General features: G+C 41.1%; 1 protein-coding gene across 3 annotated transcripts in view; it reads left to right on the top strand.

Moving 5' to 3' along the window:
- Nucleotides 1-278: 278 nt before the first annotated feature.
- The window catches only part of DENND5B (DENN domain containing 5B), a 190,003-nt gene continuing 164,881 nt past the window's right edge, over nt 279-25,400 (top strand). Inside the window, exon 1 of one of the 3 annotated variants that reach the window (XM_032432830.1) lies at nt 279-682. In XM_032432830.1, the coding sequence (XP_032288721.1) occupies nt 562-682 (121 nt within the window). In that variant the 5' untranslated portion in view covers nt 279-561. Of the gene's footprint in view, nt 683-764; nt 1,020-25,400 lie in introns of those variants that run through there. The other 2 variants (XM_032387461.1, XM_032387462.1) reach the window with 2 other exon arrangements.

The raw sequence follows: 25,400 nt of genomic DNA, 5'->3' as shown, positions 1-25,400 counted from the left end.
TGCGGCTAACCTTCCAGGCTGGCGGAGGCCAGCAGGCGTGTGTGCGGCCGCCCCCTGCGCCGCGGCCCCGGCTGGCCCGCACGAATCCTGCCCGCGCCAGGCGCTCCCTCGCAGCCCGCGGGGCGCGCGCGCACACAGGACCTGAGAGCGCGCTCCCGTCCCTCGCGAGCGCGCCCTCCTCTCCGCCCCCTCCCACCCCACGCGCCGGTCCTCGGCGCCCCCGCCCTCCCAGCGCTCCCACAGCCCGAGCGCCGCTCAGCTGACCGGCGGGCGCCAGACGCCGCGGCTTCCAGTTCGCGAGCGCAGCTGCGGCGGCGCGAGCCTCTCACGCCGACACTCCCCCTGCGCGCCCCTCCCCCACCCGGGACCGGGATCGGGACCGACTGGGCGCGAGCTCGCGGCCGCTTCTCCGGCGCCGGGCGAGGAGCGAGGCTGCGGTGACGAGCGGCGGCTGCGCGGCCATGGGCGCGCCGGTGTCGCCCTAGGACAGGCGCGCGGAGACCGCAGCCGGAGCGGCGAGCCTTCCCGAGAGGCGGCGGCGGCAGGAGCAGCGCGGCCGGGATGAGCGGGAGCGGCGCGGCGCCCGGCTCGGGCTCCTCCCCGACCGCCTGCCGCTTCGCGCACTACTTCGTGCTGTGCGGGATCGACGCAGACAGCGGGCTGGAGCCCGACGAGCTGGCGGGTAAGGCCGGGCTACGGCGGCGCGGGGGTCCCCTCAGGGACGCGAGGGACGCTGCGGGGACGCGCGGGAGGCGGGTCCTAGACAAAGTCGGCTCCCGGCGGCGCCCGCTCTCCATCCGGACCGGCTCCCGGGCGGCGATTTAATGACATTGTTATTTATTCCGCGTGCAGGGTGCGCTGCTGAGCCCGCGGGCGTCGCGCCGCTGAGGGCGCCCGCCTCAGGCTTTGCCTCCAAGGCGCGGGGATATTAATAACGGGGGCGGGGGCGGCCTCGAGAGCACGGCCCCCGCCCGGCACGGTCCCCCCCCCCCGCCCGCAGCTGCACGCGGAGGCGTCGGGTGAGTCACCGGGCGCGCTAACTCCCCGGCCTTGCCGCGATCCCGTGCATCCCACCCCCTACCCTCTCCGCCAGACTGCGAAGTTTCAGCCCTGGCACGTGACGCGGCGCTCAGGCCCCCTCGGGGGAGGCGGCGACAGAGACCGCGGGGCTGCGGGGGTCGCGTCCACCGAGGCGGTGATGGCCTGCAGGGCGAGTGCGGGCGGGAGGCTGGTTGGACTTCATCCTTGACTGTTCCCGGTCTGCGCCGCTTCCCGCCTCGCGTTCGGCGATGACGGTGGAGTCACCTTTTGGAATGCTGTCTATTTGGCAGTGTCACGGGAGCTGGGGAGGACCTTTGATCGCTTGGGACTCGGCACGACGCTTTGTTGACACCACCTACACTGTTTCTGAGTTTAGTAGTTTGACATTCTCCCCTCACTTGGGTGCACCGTGTGTTACTGCCGGGCTTTTCCTGGAGGGGCACCGGTCCCTGCTCTTTACCCATTTGATGGCGCAGTGCAGGGCTGAGCTGGGAACCGATGCTGGGAAAAGGGGCCGTTAAAGGATGATGGGGGGGGCGGGGCGCGTAATGAGTGCGCAGTGCCGGGAGGAGGCCAGGGAGAAACGACCCATTTCATTTTTTCACGCCTCTTTCTTTCTGCTTGCCTTCTTGGGATCTGAATCTTGATTTTTTTGTTGTTGTTAATGGATGAGACAAGTGACATCTATCGCCTGAACTTTATCTGTGTCAGTGTTAAACACTTAGGTCATAGCTTTCCAGAACAGCTTGCTTTGGACATAGCATGCCTTATTGCTTGCACCAATGTGTATTTTTGTTTTCTCTTTTACTTTTTTGGGGGGTAATAGAGGGGACTGGTAAGGATGTGGTAAATAATAAACAATAGTAAACAAATGTGTTCAGCTGTAAGATACAGTACTGATCAACCCGTGTCTTAGCTAAGCAAATATCTTTTTAAGCCAGGCTCACAGCAAAACATTTTCAACAAAAACTGTAAGTCTAATTTTAAAGATTTTTAGAAAGGAGGGATGAGTACCAGGTTTTTCTGTATGTGTAGTTATATAATCATGTTGTTTCTTCAATTAAGATATCATGTACATATTAAGAATGGCTTTGTTAAGGGATATGAAGTTAGAAAACATGTCTGCAGAGAGATTTGGAGAGATTTCTCTTTGGGGATTGAAGGGATTATTTTATTTTTCTAGAGTCCTTTCTCCCCTAAACATCCTAATCATTTGTAGTAAGGGGTCACTTGGAGGCCTTTTGTCAGTAGTGACTGATGAAAGGAAAAAGCCTGTATTTTTTTCTTTTCTATCTGAAGTCTATATGCCTAGTAAAGCTAAAACAACACCTGTAGGTGTGGCCTGGGACTCTTCAGGCACAGTGCAGATGGCTTTAACAAAATTAAGCAGTAAAAAATTAATTTCTGAGTCATTTTTTAGACACTGGCTTCTCCTTTTGGAATACTGCGCATGAGTGTGGATGCTTGTTTGAGATGTCTGCTCATAATATTTGGTGTTTTGAAGTGATACTTTTGTCTGATGGTGATTTCAGTATCAGTGATTCATTCAGCAAAGAGTTTTGAAAGCCTTAAGGTGTAGATTGTGTTCCAGGCAGTGTGGACAGCTGTGAACAAAGCAGTCAAAACTCCCTGCCATCATAGTGCTTACATTTTAGTGTAAACAAATAATGAAAATATATAGTTTGCTAAATGTCAGTAAGTGCTATGAGGGAAAATAAAGCAAGGAAATGAGACTAGGGTAGTGCCAGAAGAATGGTGGGATGGTGGGGTTGCAGATTTTAAATGAGATGGCTAGGGAAGGCCTCACAGAAAAGGTGACCTTAGAGTAGAGCCTTGATGGAGGTGAGGAAGCAAGCCATGAGGATTGTCTTGGGGAACAGCACTGCCGGCAGAGGAAACAGTGCATGCGGAGATGAGGTGGGAGAGTGCCTAGTTTGTGCAGGTAACAGTAAGGAGGCCAAGGTAGTTGGAGCTGAGGGAGGAGGAAAGTAGTAGATACGATCATAGAGAAAGGGGAGGGGAGATTGTGTAGGGCCTAATGGACAATTGTTGAGCTTTTACTCTGAGATGGGAAGCTACTGGCAAGTTTTGAGCAGTACAATGATGAGACTTGATGTACTCTCTAAAAGGATTGCTGGGCTGCCTTGTAGACTATGTTAGGGGTAAGGTTAGAAGCAGACCAGCTAGGAGGCTCTTTTGTGAGGTGGGAGGTGTTGGTTGGCTTACACCAAGGCAGTAGCAGTGAAGTGGTGAAAAGCTGGATTATTTTGGAGGTAGAGCCAGCAGGACTTGCTGATGAATTGGATATGGTATTCATATTCAAAGAAAGTGATCAAAGATAACTGTAACATTTTTGGCCTAAACAATTATAAGCACCTCTATTTACTGAAGTAAGAAGACTGATAGAGAAGCAGTTGGGACAAGATTAGTTCAATTTTGGACATGTTAAGTTTGAGATATCCATTAGACATTCAAATGGAGATGTCAAGTAGGCAAGGAATCTCTCAGGGGTCAAAATTTTTATATAGGCATAAATTGAAAGCCATGAAATTGGATGACATTACCCAGGGAGTGAGTATAGATAAGAGAAGAAGCTCAAGGGTTGAATCCTAGAGACACTCCCAACATTCAGAGGTGAGGAGGATGAAGAGGAAACAACTGAAGAGATTAAGAAGTATGGCCGGTAAGATGAGAGGAAAACAAGAGAATGTAGCATCATGTTCCTAACTAACCATCTTCTTGACTGTTTCCACAGAGCTTCATTTGGGGAGGAGGACACAAGGCCAGTGAGTTAGGCAAATTAGTCAGGAGGTTGTTTCTGTTTTGCTGCATTAATTTCAAAGTTAAATATAGTTAAGTTTCTATTTTACTTTTATGGAACTGATCTATTTTTATCACACTGTTTTCTTAGCAAGTTGTCACTCTGCCTGTAGAAGGTCTAAGTTGACTTCTGTTAAATATAAATTCTACTGATTGCTTTATAGACTTTTTTAGAATTCACATTCTGCAGGTGGTGGAATAAATTTTGAAATTTATTGGTTGAAATAAATTTATTTCAGTTGATGGTTGAAATAAAATTAAGAACACAAGCCATATGATGAAGTAACAGTTAAATAGACTAATACCTTATGATAAAGTTATCAGGGCTGTAGATTGTTTTTTATTTTTATTTATTTATTTATTTTTTAAAAGATTTTATTTATTTATTTGAGAGGGAGACAGCGAAAGAGGGAATACAAGCAGGGGGAGTGGGAGAAGGAGAAGCAGGCTTCCTGTGGAGCAGGGAGCCCAATGCAGGGCTCAATCCCAGGACCCTGGGATCATGACCTGAGCCGAAGGCAGACGCTTAACGACTGAGCCACCCAGGAGCCCCTGTAGATTGTTTTTTAGACAGTCGTCCTAGTGAAGCCTAGCTTTACCAGCAGTGGAAAAGACTTCTTTGGTATGTATATATCTCATAGAGAGACACAACTCCCCCCCCCCATATATGAGATAGAGAGGGAGACCCCCCCCCCCCCGATATACTGGTATTTCCTATTATCCTTTCTTTAGTTCATCTTAGCTGTTGTGCTTCTCCTACTCCCTGTATGTTTTTAAAATTCATTTTATCCATAAACAAATATGTCCCTTTAGATATTAAAGTAGAAATATTTACATTTTCTTTAAGTGTTAAATATATGAAAAAGGTTTCAAATTGATTATTGCATAAAGAAGAAAGGAGGTGTAAATAGAAGTTGTTGGTATTAGTTGACATGTAGGAAGGCAGACATCATTTTGAAATTTTCTTTTTTGCTTCTCATTTCCTCTAAGACCTAGCTGTAGGAATTTACATGGCTTGATTTATAGCAGCAAATCTTTTAGGCAACAGAGAAATTAAGGACCTTTATCTAAGTAACGTAAATATGCAAGCCCCCAAGAGGGAGCTTATGGTCTTTGCCTCTCTCTTTCATAGTACCTTATACGTAGTGTTTAATAATGAGTATAAAGTTTACATATGAGTCCACAAATTGTGTGGTGGCCAGAATATTCTTAAAGCATTCCAGTGGTAGTTTGGGTTTAGTTCTGCTGAGGAGTACTGAAGTATGATGAGTGCAATCCCTGCCACAGGCCCTTGTTTAAATCTCTTCCTTGGTGCCTCTATTTATTTTTAGCTTTGGTTTTCTTGGGTGTGGTTTCCAGAAGAGCTTTGGGGCAGTGAAGACCATGGTCTAAATTCAAATATAGTTAACCCTTGAACAAAAGGTGGGGGTTAGGAGCGCTGACCCCTCCAATACAGTTGAAAATCTGCATATAACTTTTGACTCCCCCAAAACTTAACTACTAATAGCCTACTGTTGACTGGAAGCCTTACCAATAACATAAACAGTCAAATAATACATGTCGTGTATATTACATATATTACATGCTGTATTCTTACAATAAAATAAGCTAAAGAAAAAAAAATAAGCTACAGAACTACTTTATTTGAAGATTTATTTATTAGAGAGAGCACTTGGGCAAGTCGGGGGGAGGGGTAGAAAGGAGACAAGCAGGCTCCCTGCTAAGCAGGGAGCCAGACATGGGGCTCAATCCCAGGACCCCGAGATCATGACCTGAGCCAAAATGAAGAATCTGACACTTAACTGACTGAGCCACCTAGGAGCCCCAGAAAAAAAATTTTTTTAAAGATTTATTTATTTATTTTGGAGAGAGAGAGTGAGCGAGCACACATGTGTGTGGGGCAGAGGGAGAGACTCTCAAGCAGACTCCCCACTGAGCAGGGAGCCTGATGATCTCACCACTGTGAAATCATGACCTGAGTGGAAACGAAGCCTCAGAGGCTTAACCAACTGAGCCACCCAGGCACCCCGAAAAGAAAACGTTATTAAGAAAATCATAAGGAAGAGAAAATACATTTACAGTACTGTACTGTATTTAGTTTTTAAAATCTGCATGTAAGTGGACCTGCGTAGTTCAAACCTGTGTTGTTCAAAGGTCAGCTGTACAAAATTTGGTTGATACTGACCGTATCATGCTACAGTAGTTCTGAAAGGGACCTTAGACATCATTTACGGTGAAGAAACCAAGGCTGAGAGATTAAGGACCCTCTCAGAGAACACCTTTGACTAGCAGCAGACAGCAGACTAGAGCCTAGTTGATCCAGTACACTATGCTCCATAGTTATTTTATTTAAGCTTAGAAAAGAAATGAACTTGACTTGAGTTTAACAAGCATTTCAGGCTTGTCTTTATTCCAGACTGCATGTCCTAGTTAAGACTGCTAAAGTATGCCTTTTAAAAACTGGCCTGCTGTACAGGTTTTATGGGTTAGAGCTGCCCTACCGTTGGTAGTATCTTAGTTGTTAGTTATCTTGTCATTGTTAATCTTAAAAATAAAACTGCCAAGTTATTTTACCAGGAAAAGTGGGTTTATTCAAGAATAGCGGAGAATTGTGATTCAGGACATGCAAGCAAGCTACAGCAAAACCATAGGCAGGTCTGGAGAAGAAAGTAGAGTACCTCTCTTTTATAGAAGAAAGAGGAGAGTCAGGAGAGGCTCTTATAAACAAAAAGTCCATTGGGGTAAACTGGGAGTTCAAAATGTAGTGGCCTTTCAGTGTCACTGAGTTGTGACAGCCTCTTATTGGCCGGGCTGTTGCCAGGCAAGGAGAAAACCTTCCCTCCTGGGGCTGAGGTGGTAGTTGGTTTTGTAAGGTCCCTTTTTCTGGGTTCTGCAAATGAAGATGTGATGCGGTATGAGAGCTCCCCCTTCTGGCCTTTGGCCTCCAATTTAGTGAGGTTTCCTTTTATACATTTCACACCGTCTGGCCCACAATGGATTATGTTTGGGAGTTTAAAAGGTTTGGCCTGTTAACTGAAAGCCTGGGGAAGGAGAAATAAAAGGATCAGCCTCCATTCTAATGAGGCCAAAGAAGATTCAAGGTCTAGTTACTATGATACAGTGCTAACTTGATTTTAAAAGCCACTGGGAATAAAACTCTTTATAGTGAAATTGGCCCAGTAGTGAGTGCAGCTAAACTCTCAGTAATAACCCCAGGGCTCAGGCTTCTGTTCCATTGGTTAATGCAGGACATACCAGCATAGGGAGCTCAGAATATGAGACGATGAGACAGGAAGGGAAAGGGGACGAGAGAAGGACGTAAGTGTCTTTGGAGAAGAAGATAATAGTAAGAGAAAGGGAAAGAAAAAGGGGATGGGGAGAGACAGAAGAGGCTGCAGGAGTACAAGTAACATCTGCTGAGGTATTAAGACAGACTGTTCTGAAATTCCTGAGTATATCCTTTTGCCTTTTTTTTTTTTTTTTTTAAAGATTTTATTTATTTGACAGAGAGAGAGACAGCGAGAGCAGGAACACAAGCAGGGGGAGTGGGAGAGGGAGAAGCAGGCTTCCTGCCGAGCAGGGAGCCCGATGTGGGGCTCAATCCCAGGACCCTGGGATCATGACCTGAGCTGAAGGCAGACGCTTAACGACTGAGCCACCCAGGCGCCCCTATCCTTTTGCTTTTACTAATTCCACTGTTGGTTACAGATATACTTGGAGTAATAAAAGTGTCTAGAATACAGTGCCTTATCTTTACGAAACAAGTGCCATTATATCCAAACCCTTAACATTTCTGATTGACAACAACCTAAATTTTGTTTTTAGGAAAGCCATAACTAGCCAGTACACTTTGGATTAATTGTTCAATGTTAATTGTTTACAGTGTGTCAGGTTGTACAGTATATAGTGACAGTCACTATTCTGTAAGAATCTGCAACGAAATAGCAATAATCAATACTGCTTTCCACATGGCAAGCACTGTGGTAAATGCTTCATAGTTATTGCTTCATTTAATCCTGGCAACCACTGTAGGAGGTGGCATTATCTTCTCTGTTTTGCAGGTGAGAAAATGGAGACTAGGGAGTTTAAGTACTTCACCCAGGTTCATATAGTATGTATATGGGAGGAGGGATGGACATAAGTGTCTTCTTATATTCTGAGCTCCCTATGCTAGTGTGTCCAGTATTAACAAATGAACAGAAGCCTGAGCCCTGGATTGAAAAGTCTGTCTGGTGTGATTCATTCATGTCCATAACCACTACATTTGCCACCTTCTTAATAACATGCACTATATCATACAGATTGTAAAATCTACCAGTGTAGGGACCACATGGATAACCTTATAATCAAATGAGATTATCTTTTAACTTCTTACAGGAAAGATATTAAGAAGGGGACTACTCGGTCTTTATGACTTTCAAACCTGACTATTGTCTCTTTTTATGGTCAGCACTGGTAATGTCTCTTGCATGAATGAATTCCTTTATTCATTCATCAAAAAATTAGAAGAGTATATATATGATGTTACTTTTGTATTTATTAGTGAATATATATAAAGATAAGATTTTACCATATAAATATAAGGCATTTACTACATAAATAAATCTTCCATTTTTAAAAAAATCTCTTTGCTCTTTTTACTGGGTTTTATCATCTGTCTTAGCATAAATTCTTATTTGTCCTTAGATGAGTTTATAGTTTCTAAAAGGAATGTATGATTGCTTGTGAAACTATAATTAGAGCTGGATGCACAGTCAGAAGCCAGGAGTCCAATCCTGGCCTGTGACTTAGGACATCTGGGGGCTCAGTGTTTTCATCTGTTTCGAAGGGGTTAAGTGAAGTGACTGATTTCTGAACATACCACTCCTCTCTTCCATGAGCCTGAACTTGTTTTTGAGTGGAAAAACTAAATGTATCTGTTTAAAAAAAAATTAATCCTAAATGACAGAGTACAAGGACTGATATATACCACATATGCCACATGAGGACCAATTGAGTAATTATAATTTCAGCCACAAGGAAAGGAAAAAAAAATCAGTTAGTCTTTGCAGTTCCCTATACAGGAAAGATACAGTTTTGTTTTTTTTTTTTTAAAGATTTTATTTATTTATTTGAGAGAGAATGAGAGAGAGAGCACATGGGAGGGGGGAGGGTCAGAGGGAGAAGCAGACTCCCTGCCGAGCAGGGAGCCCGATGTGGGACTCGATCCAGGGACTCCAGGATCATGACCTGAGCCGAAGGCAGTCGCCTAACCAACTGAGCCACCCAGGCACCCGGAAAGGTACAGTTTTTAATAAGCTTTTTGAAATATTAGTATCAATTCATGGACTCTCAATTATTATCTACATTGGCCCTTCGAGAGCCAGGGACCCGTTTGAAATCACTGTATTAGATAATCTCTTGAAGTCTATACTAGCAGTATGAATGATACTGCCAACTATCCACAAATGGGATAGGCAGCGGGAACTTAGAATAATTTTTTCCACGTAAAATTTTTCAGTAGCTTCCTTTGTATTTGGATTAGGATTCAGACTCTTTACCCTGTGTCTTAGTTTGTTCAGGCTGTTATAATAGAATACCATAGACTGGGTGGCTTATAAATAACAGAAATTTATTTCTCACAGTTCTGGAGGCTGGGAGTCAAGTTCAAGGTGCTGGCAGATCCCATGTCTAGGGAGGGCCCTCTTCCTGGTTCATAGATGGCCCTCTTGTGTGGAAGGGGTGAGGGAGTTCTATGGGATCTCTTATAAGGAAGGGCATGAATCCCATTCATGAGGGCTCTACACTTCCCAAGGGCCCCACCTCCAAATACCATCACATTGGAGATTAAATTTCAACATATGAATTTTGGAAGGGACACATATTTAGTTTATAGCCCCCTGGTTTGCAAAGCTTTTCATGATCTGGTCTTTGCCTACTTTTCCAACATTTTCTGATTGGATCACTCTTTCCTGCTATGTTGATTTTCTTGAAGGTCCTTAAAAACAGTCAGCTGTTTCTTGTCTCATGGCATGTTCATCTTCTCTTCCTTCTCTCCCTGGAATCCTCTTTCTAGACCAGCATTGTCCATTATAAATATAATACGAGACACATGTAGTTTTAAATTTTCTAGTAGCCACATTCAAAAAGGTAAAAAGAAATAGGTGATATTAATTTTAATGATATATTTTATGTATGTATCTAAGATATTATTTCAGCATATAATCAACATGAAAATTATTAATGAGATATTTAATAGCCACATGTGACTAGTGGCTACCCTCTTGGATAGTGCAGCCCCACATCTTTGCAAGATTGGCTTCTCATCATTTAAGTCTCTACACAAGTGTTACCTCCTCAGATTGGCCTTCCCAGACCATCCTGTATAAAATGGTGTTCTTCCTCCCCTTGCCTGTCCCACTCTTGACAGGAACCCTACTTTATTTTCCTTATAGCACTTAATGGCACCTGACAATATACTATATAAATGCATTTGTTTACTTTTACTTTTTAATGTCAGGCTTCTCTATTAGATTGTTGGCTCCTAGAGGGCAAGACCTTTGTCCTTTTTATTGTATGTACAGTGACCAAAATATTGACTCAAATAGATTGTTTGAATAAGTGATGAATGAGATAATTTTGAGATAATTTGAGATGGACAAAAATATTTTTCCTTTTCCTTTTATTACTGGCAATAAAAATCAGTATATTTGATTTATGTGTGGGTTTTTTATCTTCTAAAATGGAAACTAGAGTTTTTTAAAAAATGAGAAACTTGGGGCGCCTGGGTGGCTCAGTTGGTTAAGCGGCTGCCTTCGGCTCAGGTCATGATTCCGGGGTCCTGGGATCGAGCCCCGCATCGGGCTCCCAGCTCAGTGGAGAGCCTGCTTCTCCTTCTCCCTCTGCCTGCAGCTCTACCTACTTGTGCTCTCTCTCTCTCTGTCAAATAAATAAACAAAATCTTAAAAAAAAAAAAAAAATGAGAAACTTGAGATTGATGAAGAAGCAAGAGAGTAGATGAATGATTAATTTTTTTAAAGGTACATATCAGCTTTCTGGTGAGCTACGGTAATTTGTTATTAGCCTATTCTCTCTTGAAATAAACTATGACAAATTAATAATCTTTTTTTAAAAAACAACTTTATGCAAGCAAGTATGCAGGTAACAGCAAGGTTTTTTTTTTTTTTTAAGATTTTATTTATTTATTTGACAGAGACACAGTGAGAGAGGGAACACAAGCAGGGGGAGTGGGAGAGGTAGAAGCAGGCTTCCCGCGGAGCAGAGAGCCCGAAGCGGGGCTCGATCCCAGGACCCTGGGATCATGACCTGAGCCGAAGGCAGACACTTAACTGACTGAGCCACCCAGGCGTCCCTTTCACATTACTTTTAAACAAAACAAGTGTAAGGAGCTAAGAAGTGAGAATTCTAGGAAAAAAAGTGGAGATATTTCATATGCTGCTGAGATAGCACATCATGACGATAAGTCGCTTTCTCAGGCATCCCTGCACCTTTTCCAAGAATCTGTGACTTTTACTAATTTGATTCTAAATTAAATATTATAACTGTTTTAATTAATATGAACTTTTTGAATTAATACCTTTCATTTTTCTTTTATAAACTTGTATACATCACTGGTACAAAGGTATTTTTGAATTAATGCTTTCTTTAAATGACTTTCAAAGGTAAGTACTAGCACTATTAAGTCAGAAGTAGCTCTAGGAAGTCACCTTTATACAATAAAGCTGTGAAAATAGCTAACATTTATGGAGTCATGAATTGTGGTTGGTGATTTATAAACATTACTTTTAGTCTTTACGATAACTTGGTGTTATTTTCCTCATTTTATGTGAGGTGTTCCCCAAAGTCACAGTTACTAAAAGCTGGGATTACCTCCCAGGCTTTCTGGCTCCATTGCACCTTGCTGCCCCTCCAGATCCTCTAGACCAGCTGTCCTCAACTCGTGGGTGGTGACACATTAGTGGGCCTGCCGTTTCTGAGCTGAGTCACAGTAATTATTAACAGTAGTTGAAATACTGAGGTTGTAAATGATGCAAGTTTTAAAATAAGTGGAATGGAATCAAGGTCTTCCCTCTAACGATGCTGTTCTCACTCAGTTCCATTCTCACGTGCTTTTATTGGATGGAAGAGAAAGACGTGGCATTATATGCACACTGCAGTAATTGTGGATAGCCGATACATAATGGGAAAAATACCTAGTTAATGCTACTGCTAAGCGACTATTCCAGATGAGCTGTGAATAGTTTTCACATATTCATACTCTCTTAGGAATACCACTGCAAAAGTAGTCCATTTGCTTCTCTTCCCTGTAGTTTTTTTTTTTTTTAATTTGTTCATAATCTGAGGACACACATGTTTTTCAACACTTATGCTAGTCTAGACAACTAGATACTTTTCTAGATACTTTTCTCAATTATAAAATGTGACAGTGTCTTGGAAAGAGCTTTGAAGTACAGAGTGCAATAAAAATAGGTGAAATTATAATTTTAGAGTTGTAGAATCTATTAAGTTCAACCCGTCTGCGAGGACCAGAATGTTGAATGCTTAGATATAGGTTCTAAACTGTGAAACCCAGTTTTTTTTTTTTTTTTAAAGATTTTATTTATTTATTTGACAGAGAGAGACAGCGAGAGAGGGAACACAAGCAGGGGGAGTGGGAGAGGGAGAAGCAGGCTTCCCGCCGAGCAGGGAGCCCGATGCGGGGCTCGATCCCAGGACCCTGGGATCATGACCTGAGCCGAAGGCAGACGCTTAACGACTGAGCCACCCAGGCGCCCCTGTGAAACCCAGTTTAAAGATATTTTTAAGTAGTCTGTTTTCTAGATCCCAAATGCCTTGGGATGTAAATCCACCTGTTTTACATAATTTTCTCCTGCCCGAGCCTGGAGAATCCAGGTTTCTGCTTTGAAGACCATGTTTTCTTGCCCTTTCCTCTTGTCTTCTTTTCCAGTATAGCATGTTCATACAGTCATTTATTTAACACAGGGACTTACTGTATAGTTTGAGGAAACAGTGTAGAAGTGTACATAAGTTTTTAACAATCTTTTTTTTAAGATTTTATTTATTTGACAGAGAGAGTGCACGCTCATTCGTGTGCATATGTGCACAAGGGGGAAGGGCAGAGGGAGAGGAAGAAGCAGGCTCCCCGCCGAGCAGGGAGCCCCGATGCAGGCTTAACTGAGCCACCCAGGTGCCCAGTTTTTGACAGTCTTAATTCTTCTGTACAGTTTGGCACAAATTTGCTCAGACCAGGCTTTTTGTACATTTTTCCCCCTTAATCCTTTCTTCAAAGATCACCCTTACTTTCACGTTAGTCCTCATGAAGCCACTTCCTATTGCTTTTTTAGTTGTCTCTTTTCTATAAAGAAGAAGAAATACTTTTGATAAAAATTTCCAGTGTCATCGATAGTGAAGAGTTTTTAGTAAGTCTAACTCCTCCAATTACCTTCATCCCCATCAGAAACTGGGTAGAGTTTCTTATTGTCCGTGGCTTTTCAGGTTTAATACTTTATGTTTCTAGTATGCCTTCAGTTTCTTTTTCTTTTCTCATGGTTCTTTGAGAAAACAGGGACAGTCAGCTAGATCAACAATATTCTTTCTATGTAATAAATTTATATTCTTTTTTTTTTTTCTTTATGCTGTAGATTGGGACTAAAATAGCAAGGAAGGATTGTTTCCCTCTAGGTAGATGAGACAGGAATTGTTGTGAAGGGGAGTGACCATCTCGGGCTCTTGTATGAGTCCCTGATTATAAGAATCGGCATCAGCGTATCAAATGGAATTCCGTGAGAATCAGCTACAGACTTGCGTAGGAATAGCTTGAGCAGCAGAAATTTAGGGCTGGTTATAGGTTTAAAGATTATGGATGATTCACTTCCAGGACCACAGTGTTTTGTTCTATTTTCTAGGTTAATTTCTCTTCACTTCAACTTTAACCCTAACCTTTAAGGAAATTTAAATGGCTGAGGTAACAAGATAACAGATTGTTTAAGAATGTTTCCCATCTCTTGTCTCAAGTGTATTCTTTTTCTTAATAAATAAACTTTTGTCTGGATTTCAAAATATTCTGGCTCAGCTCCAGGGAAATGAGCTTTCCAGCTTGACTTCATTTGCTTTGTGCCATTGTTCACGAGAACAATGACTGTGATTTCACAGTTTATTAAAACACAAGCATTGGTACCGCTGAGGTGATTATGCCAAAATAGGTTATTTTGTTTAGTTGTTCTCACTCCTGTCTGGCAGTGCTTATTTTTCCATTGGCAGCCCTAGCTACCATTTGATTTTAAATAAATACGTGAAAGCTGTGTGTGCTTAAATGTAAAATTTTGTGTATTCCTCACAGTGAAGGATGGACAGGCCTCATTTACTATGAACCACTTGTAACCTGTCTTGTCCCTGGTGGAAGGGGCCAGTGGGGAGAGTGTAAAATATGGGTGTATGGAGGGTGGAAGACAGTAGAAAAATCACACCTTTTACTCCAAAAATCCTCTTTTCCTGATCTTACTAATCTTTCTGTCACTCTCTCTTCTACTTGGAACACAGATTTTATGGTTAGAGTGTGAAAAATTGTACAGAGATATCCAAACAAGTGTCCTAGACCCTGGAGCTCCCACAGGTTTAATTCCCTGCTGGAGGAGTCATTATAAAGTTTCTTGCACAAATGTTGCACCTACTAAAGTTTAACAAAATCACATTCACTCTTATGTGGAATGAAGAAGAAGAAAGCAGGAGAAAAATTTAGCTTTTTCTGAATGTGGCCAAGAAGTAGACCTACTTTGTTGAATCATTAGGGGGCAGAGGCCTTGATGTGAAATGTCTGTTGACATGTATGCACATTTAGTATTTATTTCTGTGCCCCATTGAACTCTGTTGAATAGATCAGGTGACAGCTTTTATCTATCTGAAAGTCAGTCTTTGAGGGACAGCTGAAGCATTGGTGTGTGTGTGAGAGAGATTGGTGTTTTGTTTTTTTTTTAATGTAAGAGAAGTAACTTCTTAAATTTCTTGCTTTTAAAAATAAATTCTTTTGTAAAGTTCAGATTGGCTTTGGGACTTAAAGGAGAGTGTAAATGGTTTTATTATTTTAGTAAATACAACTGAATAGTTTTTGAATGTCTTCTGAAATGAGATATAGTCTCCTCTCAAGTGTGGGAACTGTTTTATTTCCTGTTCCCCTGTTCCCTGACCTCTGCCTTTTGACCCTGCTGCTTTGTGATGAGATTATGGGCCTTTGAGCTTTCACCAATGTACCCAAGGTTTCCTTACACAGCAACATAAAACTTTATGCTTCCTTAAAAGATATTCTTAGAATTGAGGAGAACATTCAGATTTAAATGTGGACATGCATTTTGTAAATATTTTTTCTTTAAAAAGTCTGTTTTTTTCTTAACACTTTCCAGAGTATCTGCATATTTTCTAATAGTAACTTTAAAGTTTTGTGGGTATTTGTATGACTAAATGTGTTTTTTCTTTCAAGTAAAACTTTGTAATGTTATTTATTTAGGAAGAGACTAAGAATTAGAACTTCCCAGGATAAGGGAACCCAAGAGAGACCCAACTGTTTACTCCCCATTGTTGTCTATTAGGTATGAAAAGTTAAAATTTGGATTTAGAGGGTATCATGCAAGAGCAACAAATTGAATATTTTCAGAGAAAATCAAGGCATTAACCTGCTTGTCTTATAATAAATGCTTTTTAGACACTTTATTAGATGCTTAAAATAGAGTAGGAAGAGAATCAAGGACAAACAAAAGGAGATGAGCCCATTTGGTTTTGCTGCCTGTTGGTACTGCATATAAGAGGTTGTTTGGGGGGTGGTTTTCCCCCAGACATTTTAGTAGGACTTTCTGAGGAATGTCTGTTTTACACACTGAAATATTCCACCAGGAGTGAGGTAGATAAAATAATTGGTTTGAAATAATAAAAGGTAGTAAGTGCTTTTTAAAAAATTGTGGCTTTTAAATTATAAAAGTAATGTATGCTCATTTTGAAAACTGAGAATACAGGATTGCATTAAAGAAAACAATGATCACCTGTTATCCCAGAGGGATAGAATTTAAAATAAAAATAGAAGTTCTGATTTCTAGTCACTAATTAGAAGCCAGAGTGACCATTTTACTGAAGTTGTGTGGTTAAATGAGCTGAGCAATAATCTGAGAAACACAGTAGCATTTTTTTATGTCAAAGTCATTGCCACTGATTTAGTATATGACATCTTTAAAGATCTCTGTAAATCATTATTGATTGAAAGACTGAATAAATAAATGAAAATGGCGTTGTCCACCTCACGTGTTTGAGGGATAAAAATTAAATTCTTAGTACTTGCAGCAACTTTTTTTAAAACCAAAATCCTTTATACTACCAGTAATTAAGGTGAAATGGGAAAAGAAAGAATAGCTTTGAAACTGAGGAGTTTAATGCTAAAATAATCTATCACAAAATTTTTTTTCCCATTATGGGAAAGAAAGGGGAAAGCACTGGTGACAAATGAGATGGGAAGACGGAGGAAAGAAGCTAGTAAGCCAAAGAGGCTGTTCAGTGACAAATAAGGTAAACTCTTGATCTCTGTCTTAATGGGAATCTGATTTATTTGTAGTCACATAGCAGAGTAGAAATTTATTTAGATTGGTATAAGATACCTCTGATGGAAAATCTGATTGTCTGTCTTCAGGTTGCTGGAAGAGAATACTATTTTAGGAAGGCTGAATCTGGAAGCAGCAGTAGATTTGACACTTGTCCCTCACAGCTCCTTTCCTGTGTCCCATTGTAGGGACTGGGTAAAATTTCATGGTCAGTGTGGGCACTAACTGCGAAGAACACAGAGAGGGTCTGCAGTTTTTCTTCTCATGTAGTGGAGTAATAAGAACAAGGACAGTCTTTTATTGTGTTGCAGTGTTTTGGCTCTTGGTGCTTTTAGATACCTTCTGTAAATGACTTTACTCCTAAAACATACTTATCATGAGTTTCATATGTGTAAACCAAATGAAGACCTTAAGAAAGCGAAGAAGGGATATTTATCATAGTAATTGGAAAAACTTACACAAGGGCACATGTGCTTATCTCCTTTTCTTTAAATCTGTCAATTTACTGGCATGAATAGGACTTTTGTTAGTAAGGACAGTGCTTTCTAAAAATTTTTTGAGTAAATGAAACAAACCTTCCGAAAAAGAAAAATATACTTAAAGCACAAAAGAGGGAGAGAGAGAGAACCCTAGTTAGTTTTTATCTGGAGAGATATTTGCATTTTTGTTTCTATTATTTTTTAGTATGGGCTGAATTAAGGTGAATTTTAGTTGCTATAAGTACTGTGACTGGCATTGGTTCTTAAAAAGAATTTTGAAGCATATAATGCAATAAAGAAAGTAAAGGGGCAAACTGTGGGGAAGAGGGGGCTTATTTTTTCCCCACATCTGTGTTCCCACATTTTGTTTCTAGAACCAAATGTACATAGTACACACTTAAAAGATATATAGGCTAGCTTGCTTTAAGTATTTCATGGAGTGGGAGATGAATTGGGAAGAGAGATTTAATCTGGCTTTTGGATGATTTTTCTGTCACAATGCTGTGGTTATAGGTCAGAGAGGACCTAAGAAATAAAGGAATTTGGCTGGTTCACGTAAGTTTTTTTAGGGGTGGGATGTTTAGGTATAATTTGAGCTGAGCTCTAGCTCCGTTTCATTGCAGTTCTTTATGCTCTGTCTATCCTCAGTGTTGACTTCCTTGTCAGTGTGGCTTCCTTCCTTCAAGGTAATAAAATGGTGGCAGTAGTTCAGGCTTCACATTTGCATATCACACCTTCCCTAGAAGAGATTTAACTTTCCTCCTACACTCCCCACTCACATCATGAAACACAAATCTGGGTCTCTGTGATCAGACCACTTTAGGTCACACTTCCCAGAAGCCCATCCTTAATTTATCAGTCTGGCAAGAAAGATGGGATTAAACTAGAGACCAGAGCGCCTGGGTGCCTTCGTTGGTTGAGTGTCTGACTCTTGATTTTGGCTTAGGTCCTGATCTCGGGGTTGTGTGATTGAGCCCTGCATGAGGCTCCATGTCCAGTGCAGAGTCTGCTTGTCCCTCTCCCTCTGCTCCTCCCCCCTGCTCGTGTGCTTTCTCTCTAAAATAAATGAATAAAATCTTTTTTTTTTTAAAGATTTATTTATTTATTTATTTGACAGAGAGCGAATGCACAAGCAGGGGGAGTGGGAGAGGGAGAAGCAGGCTCCCCACCGAGCAGGGAGCCCAACATGGGGCTCGATCCCACGACCCTGAGATCATGATCCAAGCCCAAGGCAGACGCTTAACCAACTGAGCCACCCAGGTGCCCTGAAATAAAATCTTAAAAAAAATAAACTGATTAGAGACAGTATGAGATGAAAACTAGGCTGCTTGACAATGGAAGGGGAAAGGAAGTGGCTGTTGGGAAGCAACCTAACTGAATGCCAGACTATGAAGAAGGCTCCTTTTTTTGTTGTTGTTGTTAAAGATTTTATTTATTTATTTGACAGAGAGAGACACAGCGAGAGAGGGAACACAAGCAGGGGGAGTGGGGGAGGGAAAAGCAGGCTTCCGACCGAGCAGGGAGCCTGATGTGGGGCTCGATCCCCAGACCCTGGGATCATGACCTGAGCCGGAGGCAGACGCTTGACGACTAAGCCACCCAGGCGCCCCAAGAAGGCCCTTTGAGAGACAGAAAAGAGCCCCTCAAAAGTTTTGAACAAGAGAATGTCATGTTCAAAGCTATGCTTTAGGAATGTTACTCTAGATGAGGGGTGTAGAATGAAATTAAACTGGGAAGAAATTAAAAGTGGCGAAACCAATTAGGAAATCGTTATTCTGCAACTTTATTGAATTCATTTAGTCTAATAGTTTTTTGTTGGACTCTGGTGTTTTCTATGTATAATATCATGTCATCTGCGAATAGTGACAGTTTAACTTCTTCCTTACTGATTTGGGTGCCTTTTATTTCTTTTTCTTGTCTAATTGCTGTGGCTAGGACTTTCAGTATTGTGCTAAATAAAAGTGGTGAGAGTCGGCATCCTTGTCTTGTTCCTGATCTTTGAGGAAAAGGTCTTTTGTTTTTCACCGTTGAGTGTGATGTTGGCTGTGAGTTCGCATTTATGATAGGCTTTATTGTGTTGAGGTATGTTCCCTCTAAATGCACTTTGTTTAGTTTCTATCATAAACAGATGTGGAATTTTGTCAAATGTAGAAAACTGTTAAACCAGAGGGAAGGACCTGAATTAGGATAGTGGCAGTGGGAGTAGAGAAGAGAGGATGGATATGAGAGATAGGACAGACATTAGACAAATTGATTTGACTACTATTTTATGTGAGGTTAAAGGGGAGATGAGGCACATAGGACTGAGATTTTGGGCCCAGGCAACAGGGATATGGTAGTGTCATTCATAGAAGGAAGGAACACAGGAGGAAATAAGGAAATAGAGGATGTTTAGGTCAATTTTGAATTTGTGGTAGTGATAGTGCTGGTATAACTTTATTTTCCTTTACAGCAGGGAGGATTAAAACTGTTTTCTTCAAATCTTATTATGATAGAAGTGTTTATGTTAAAGGGTGTGTATACAAATAAGTGGTGGAGCTAGTACTTGAATTCAAGATTTCAGACCCAGAGTTCTATGTTCTTTCCATAATGTCACACTTACCTCTATTTGTAGGCATAACTCATGAATTCTTTCCCTCCCACCCCCCTCCCTCCTTCCTTCCTTCCTTCCCTCCCTCCCTTCCTTCCTTCCTTCGATTGAGGAACCAAGAATGGGTGCATGTTAATTTGAATCTGTGTTTTTAAACACAAAGTATAAAAATTCTGTAATTAAGGAAAATATAGAACTAGCCAGATACAAGCTGAGACTTATTTTTTTTTTTTTTTAAGATTTCCTATTATTTATTTGAGAGAGAGAATGAGAGAGAGAGCATGAGAGGGGGGAGGGTCAGAGGGAGAGGCAGACTCCCTGCCAAGCAGGGAGCCCGATGTGGGACTCAATCCTGGGACTCCAGGATCATGACCTGAGCCGAAGGCAGTCGCTTAACCAACTGAGCCACCCAGGCGCCCAAGCTGAGACTTATTTTTGAATTAGGATAGTTTGCTGGGCATTAATTAGTAAATAATTTACCTATTTTCTTTTTTTTTTTTTTAAGATTTTATTTATTTATTTGACAGAGGGAGACACAGCGAGAGAGGGAACACAAGCAGGGGGAGCAGGAGAGGGAGAAGCAGGCTTCCCGCCGAGCAGGGAGCCCAATGCGGGGCTCGATCCCAGGACCCTGGGATCATGACCCGAGCCGAAGGCAGACGCTTAACGACTGAGCCACCCAGGCGCCCCAGTAATTTACCTATTTTCTGCAATGCTTCAGTTTGTAGCTAAAATGCACAGTTGTTTTTGTGACAGGCTTTAGTAGTGCATTTAGAATTCATCTGTATTCTTCAGCTATGAGGCAGTGAACCATATGCCCTTTGACATTTTGGAGTTTGTACAGCAAAAAACTGTCTAACCAGTTTGAATGTCTGCAGGTGTTTGCAGTGGGTTCTAGGCTTTCCCACCTAAAATGTTCACGTCATCTGGTACTACTCTAGAACTATGTGTACCAGTTGCTGATAATGCATCTATGGTGCTTACTCTAGAGCCTGGCAGGATGTAATTGCTTGGTTGACATTAGCTATTATTCTCATTAACATAATTGATTGGAGATAGCCTGACACTTTGATGAGATTTAAGGTGTTGATGAAACTCTCCTTCAATTCCAGGACAATCTCTGGGGTTGTGTCCTTTTTTTCCTGAGGGATAATTTTATCTGTTAAAAAAAGTAGATAATACATTCATTTGGTATCATTTTCACAAGATAGAAAAAAATTGTGTTAAAAAAATGTATCTCATCCTTTCCCCTAGCCTTTCAGTTCCTTTCCCCAGACATAATCATAGTTACTTACCACTTTCTTGTGTATGCTTCTAGAGGTATTCTCTGTGTTCCATGACATGTGTTTTAATTAATCTTAGATTATACTCTTACCTTTGAACTTTGATATATTTCTCTCTTACCCATGTTTTTGCCTTTTTACCTCACTTTATTTGGTAACAATGATAAAGGTATTGCTCAAATTGTATTTTTTATTGTTTAAATCAGGTCAGATACAGTCCCTAGTTTGCAGTTGGCATTCATGTTCAGAGATGTTAAATGAATTGCCTAAGTTTACATTGCTAGTGGCAGAATTAGAACCAGAAGGAAGGTTCTTCTGAGTCCAAATCCAGGCTCCTTTCATTACAGAGGAACTTAGCCTTTCTCTTGTATCAAAGAGCCCACCTGCCTAATATGATGGAGAGCAATGCACTTATACCTAAAAAGATAGTACCTGTCAACTAATTATCACCTGATTGCCAATATTATTTTATCTTCATCCTCCTACCTCCTTATGCCTATGAGTCGCTACAGTATTATTTTGTAACAAATCCCAGATTTTATGTCATTTCATCTGTAATATTTTAGAATGTGTCTCTAAAGATAAGGACTCTTTTATGTCCACTTTAATAAAATGAATTTTGATTTTCTATTTAATCTTCAGATCTCAGTTACAATTTATGTATTGAATAAATACTATGAAATGCCTTAGTCTCATTAACCAAATGCAATAATTAAATCAAGAAGTAAATTTTATGTGTGCTTTTAACATTTTAAAAGTAATATTGGCAAAGGTGTTGAGGAAGTAACTAATTATTAAAAGTTATTCTAGCTCAGAAATTTAGGAATCTTAAAAAGGCTCTTTCTTTTAACACCTTTGTTATAAATAAGCTTGTCAATAGGGTTGTTTTATTATATTAGTTAACTATTGCTGAGGGACAAGATTATCCTAAAACACAGTGCTCAAAACAGATGTTTATTATCTTGCATACTTTGTGAAGGTCGGGAATCCAGGAGCAGCTTAGCTGGGTGCTTCTGGCTCAAAGTTTCTCTTAAAAGGTTGCAGTCAAGCTGTTGGCAGGAGCTGTAGTCATCTCAGGGCCTGGCCCAACTCTCCCTGAAGAATCCACTTCTAAACTCATTTGTGTGGTTGTTAGCAGGCCTCTCTGTAGGCTGCCTGTGTGTCCTAATGATGTGGCTGCCGGTTTCCCTCAGAGCAAGTGATCAGAGAGAAAGGGAGAGAGAGACCCATGATAGAAGTCAAAAATTTTTACAGCCTACTCTCAGAAGTGACATACCATCATTTTTGCCCTGTGCTATTGGTCACATAGACCAACCCTGCCTGGTACACTGTGAGAGGGAATTCCATTAGGCTGTGAGTGCTGGAGGCAGGGTCATTGAGAGCCATCTTGGAGGCTAGCTAGCTACCACACTGATTTGAGCAGTATTAAAGCTTTTAAACCTTTGGTTTAGGACTTCTAGGCTTCAGGAACAATTTTAAATAGAGTATACCAAAGGTGCAGTAGTGTGCAGGATTTTAAAGCAATCTGTATTTTATTTTATTTATTTATTTATTTTTTAAAGATTTTATTTATTTATTTGAGAGAGAGAATGAGAGAGCGAGAGAGAGCACATGAGAGGGGGGAGGGTCAGAGGGAGAAGCAGGCTCCCCGCTGAGCAGGGAGCCCGATGCGGGACTCGATCCGGAGACTCCAGGATCATGACCTGAGCCGAAGGCAGTCGCTTAACCAACTGAGCCACCCAGGCACCCCAGCAATCTGTATTTTAAAGAAATAATACAAATCTATTTTAGAGAAGCAATGTTGCAGAGTTTGAGCATGGATGGGCTCGGAAGCCAGACTGCTTTGAGCAAGTCACTTAAATTCTCTTTACCTAGTAATAATAGTACTCTTAACTCCTCTTGGGATATGCTGGTCAGATGCTTAGAACAGTGCCAGGCACATAGGAGTGTTCAAATATTATTATTTTTATTGTTAAAAGAACTTGAGAATACAAGTGAACTCAGCTACTTCTGTATCTGGAATATCCAGTAGAATGTTGAAAGTTGAGTCTGGAGAGATGGGCAGGGGCAGTGTGCTCTGGGAAGGATGAGCCTTCACCTCTGATGGCTATGCAGAGTTGATTTGTATTTGTGCTGTTGCTGACCCTTGGCAGTTAGTATTTATTTTAAACTATTTTGTTTAAAAGAGTGGTTAGCTTTTGTAGCACTTCTTTGTCCGTTTTTGCTTCGGTGGTAACACCTGCATTTATGCTTCAGATTCAGCAGTACATGGCACACAGGTGTTCTTTTCTTTTCTCTTTTTAAAATTTTATATAATAGTCCTAATTTGAAAGGGAAGTGATGGTGTTATTGCTTTTTAAAAACAGAAAAGGAAAATGAAAAAAAAAAAAGAATGAAAAGGGTTGTAGTGGAGGGGAACTGAAAAGTGCTTGATAAATTATGTAAGGAAGCATTTGGCTTTGGTCAGAAATTTAGTTGTTAGCCAGCTGCAAGCAAACCCATCTGGCACACTTTTTCATTATTCTTCTGAAATATTCATGGTCTCCAATAGTCCCTGCCTTGTTTCCATTAGATCCTCACATATTCTCTTCTTCCGGTAGCCAATCTGGAGTTGCAGTGAGTTGCCCTTGGTTTGTTTCCTTGTTGCTGTGGATGTAATCAATAAAGAATAGACACTCAAGAAAAGTTTGTATATACTCAGATCTCTTACAAAATAAGCTGTGGGACAAATGAAATGTAGGATTTGAGAACAGACTGGCTAAAATAATCACTACAGTTAATTATGCTTTAAAGTATCTTACTTTAAACATCTCTGAATTATGAATCTCTTCTGATTATTAAGCAGTACCCTTCATTTTTACTAAATTTTATTTTGATTTAGAGAGCATGTGATTAGTAAACTTAAAATTTTTTATTTATAGGGCTCCTGGGTGGCTCAGTCGTTAAGCGTCTGCCTTCGGCTCAGGTCATGATCCCGGGGTCCTGGGATCGAGGCCCGCATCGGGCTCCCTGCTCCGCGGGAAGCCTGCTTCTCCCTCTCCCACTCCCCCGGCTTATGTTCCCTCTCTCACTATCTCTCTCTCTGTCAAATAAATAAATTTAAAAAAAAAATTTTTTTTTTATTTATAAAAGACATTTGCATGTTTCTTATTAACATCCTGGAGATCTCTTGAAATCATTTAGGATGTAGATCACAGGAGATCATAAGTAATCCTTTTATATTTTAAAATTAACTTATTTTACTTCAGATCATTGATAATAAGATTATTATTTAGCATTCAAAAAAAGTTCTGAAAATTGGTCTTATAAATTCCTCTGAAAGCTCATGGGAGTAACTTTTTTTTTTTTAAGATTTTATTTATTTATTTGACAGAGACACAGCGAGAGAGGGAACACAAGCAGGGGGAGTGGGAGAGGGAGAAGCAGGCTTCCTGCGAAGCAGGGAGCCCGATGCGGGGCTCAATCCCAGGACCCCGGGATCATGACCTGAGCGGAAGGCAGAGGCTTAACGACTGAGCCACCCAGGCGCCCCAGGAGTAACTTTTTTACTCAGTAGTAACTTGAGATTCACCTGGTTATTTCTACTTCTTTTTTTAAGAAGAAACTTTGCCACTATTTAGGAATGTCTTCGATGTTCAAATATGATTTTCTGCCATTAGCTCCCTGTTTTACATGAGAAGAGAGCCCTCTTTTTTTTGTTGTTGTTTAGAGGAGGTTGGCAGTTTGTGTTTATACCAACTGCTGAGATTTTACCTTGTTGACTGATTAAGATTTTAAAAACAGTGGGGTCAGTCTTTTCATTTTTGTAGGTTAACATTGTGACAGCAATGTTGAAAAATAGGGGCTGTTTGTATCAAATTTGTATGATATGGATTCTAATGTTTAAGTCTAATCTTACTTTGGTTTCTCTTCTTTTAGCTTTGGCTCTTTTGTCTGCTCTGGCTTTGCAAGATGAAGAAACATAATGTCTTTATTGGGGTCAGTGCTTCCCAGAAACCTGGCTGACTTTAATGGTCAATAGGACCCATTTGCCACCTTTTTAACAAAGGATCCGAAGGCCTTGCAGGCTGCCCATCTGTCTTGGGAAGCTTTGTGCAGCCAGTGTGCAAAAAGAAGTTTTACTTGGCAGAAGGAAGCCTTTTCTACATAAGTATTTAGAATTTGTAAAAAACAGTTTCTAGGTATATACTTAAAGTGTATTTAGTTTTGTGCTATATTGTAAGTTACCTGATTTTGTCCCCATGTTTAGAAAGAGGCAAATTGGACAGAATTAGAATTCTTTATTTTTTTTTAATTTATTATTTTTTTTTTTTAAAGATTTTATTTATTTATTTGAGACAGAGAGAATGAGAGAGAGAGAGCACATGAGAGGGGGGAGGGTCAGAGGGAGAAGCAGGCTCCCTGCCGAGCAGGGAGCCCGATGCGGGACTCGATCCAGGGACTCCAGGATCATGACCTGAGCCGAAGGCAGTCGCTTAACCAACTGAGCCACCCAGGCGCCCAAATTTATTTTTATTTTTAAAAGATTTTTATTTATTTGACAGACAGACGTGAGAGCACAAGCAGGGGGAGCAGCAGAGGGAGAGGGAGAAGCAGGCTCCCAGCTGAG

Source organism: Phoca vitulina, unplaced genomic scaffold (genome assembly GCF_004348235.1).
Source record: "Phoca vitulina isolate PV1807 unplaced genomic scaffold, GSC_HSeal_1.0 scaffold49, whole genome shotgun sequence".
NCBI classification, from domain to species: Eukaryota; Metazoa; Chordata; class Mammalia; order Carnivora; family Phocidae; genus Phoca; species Phoca vitulina.
Note: the sequence above shows the minus strand (reverse complement) of the source record. Positions and strands in the feature narration are given on the sequence as shown.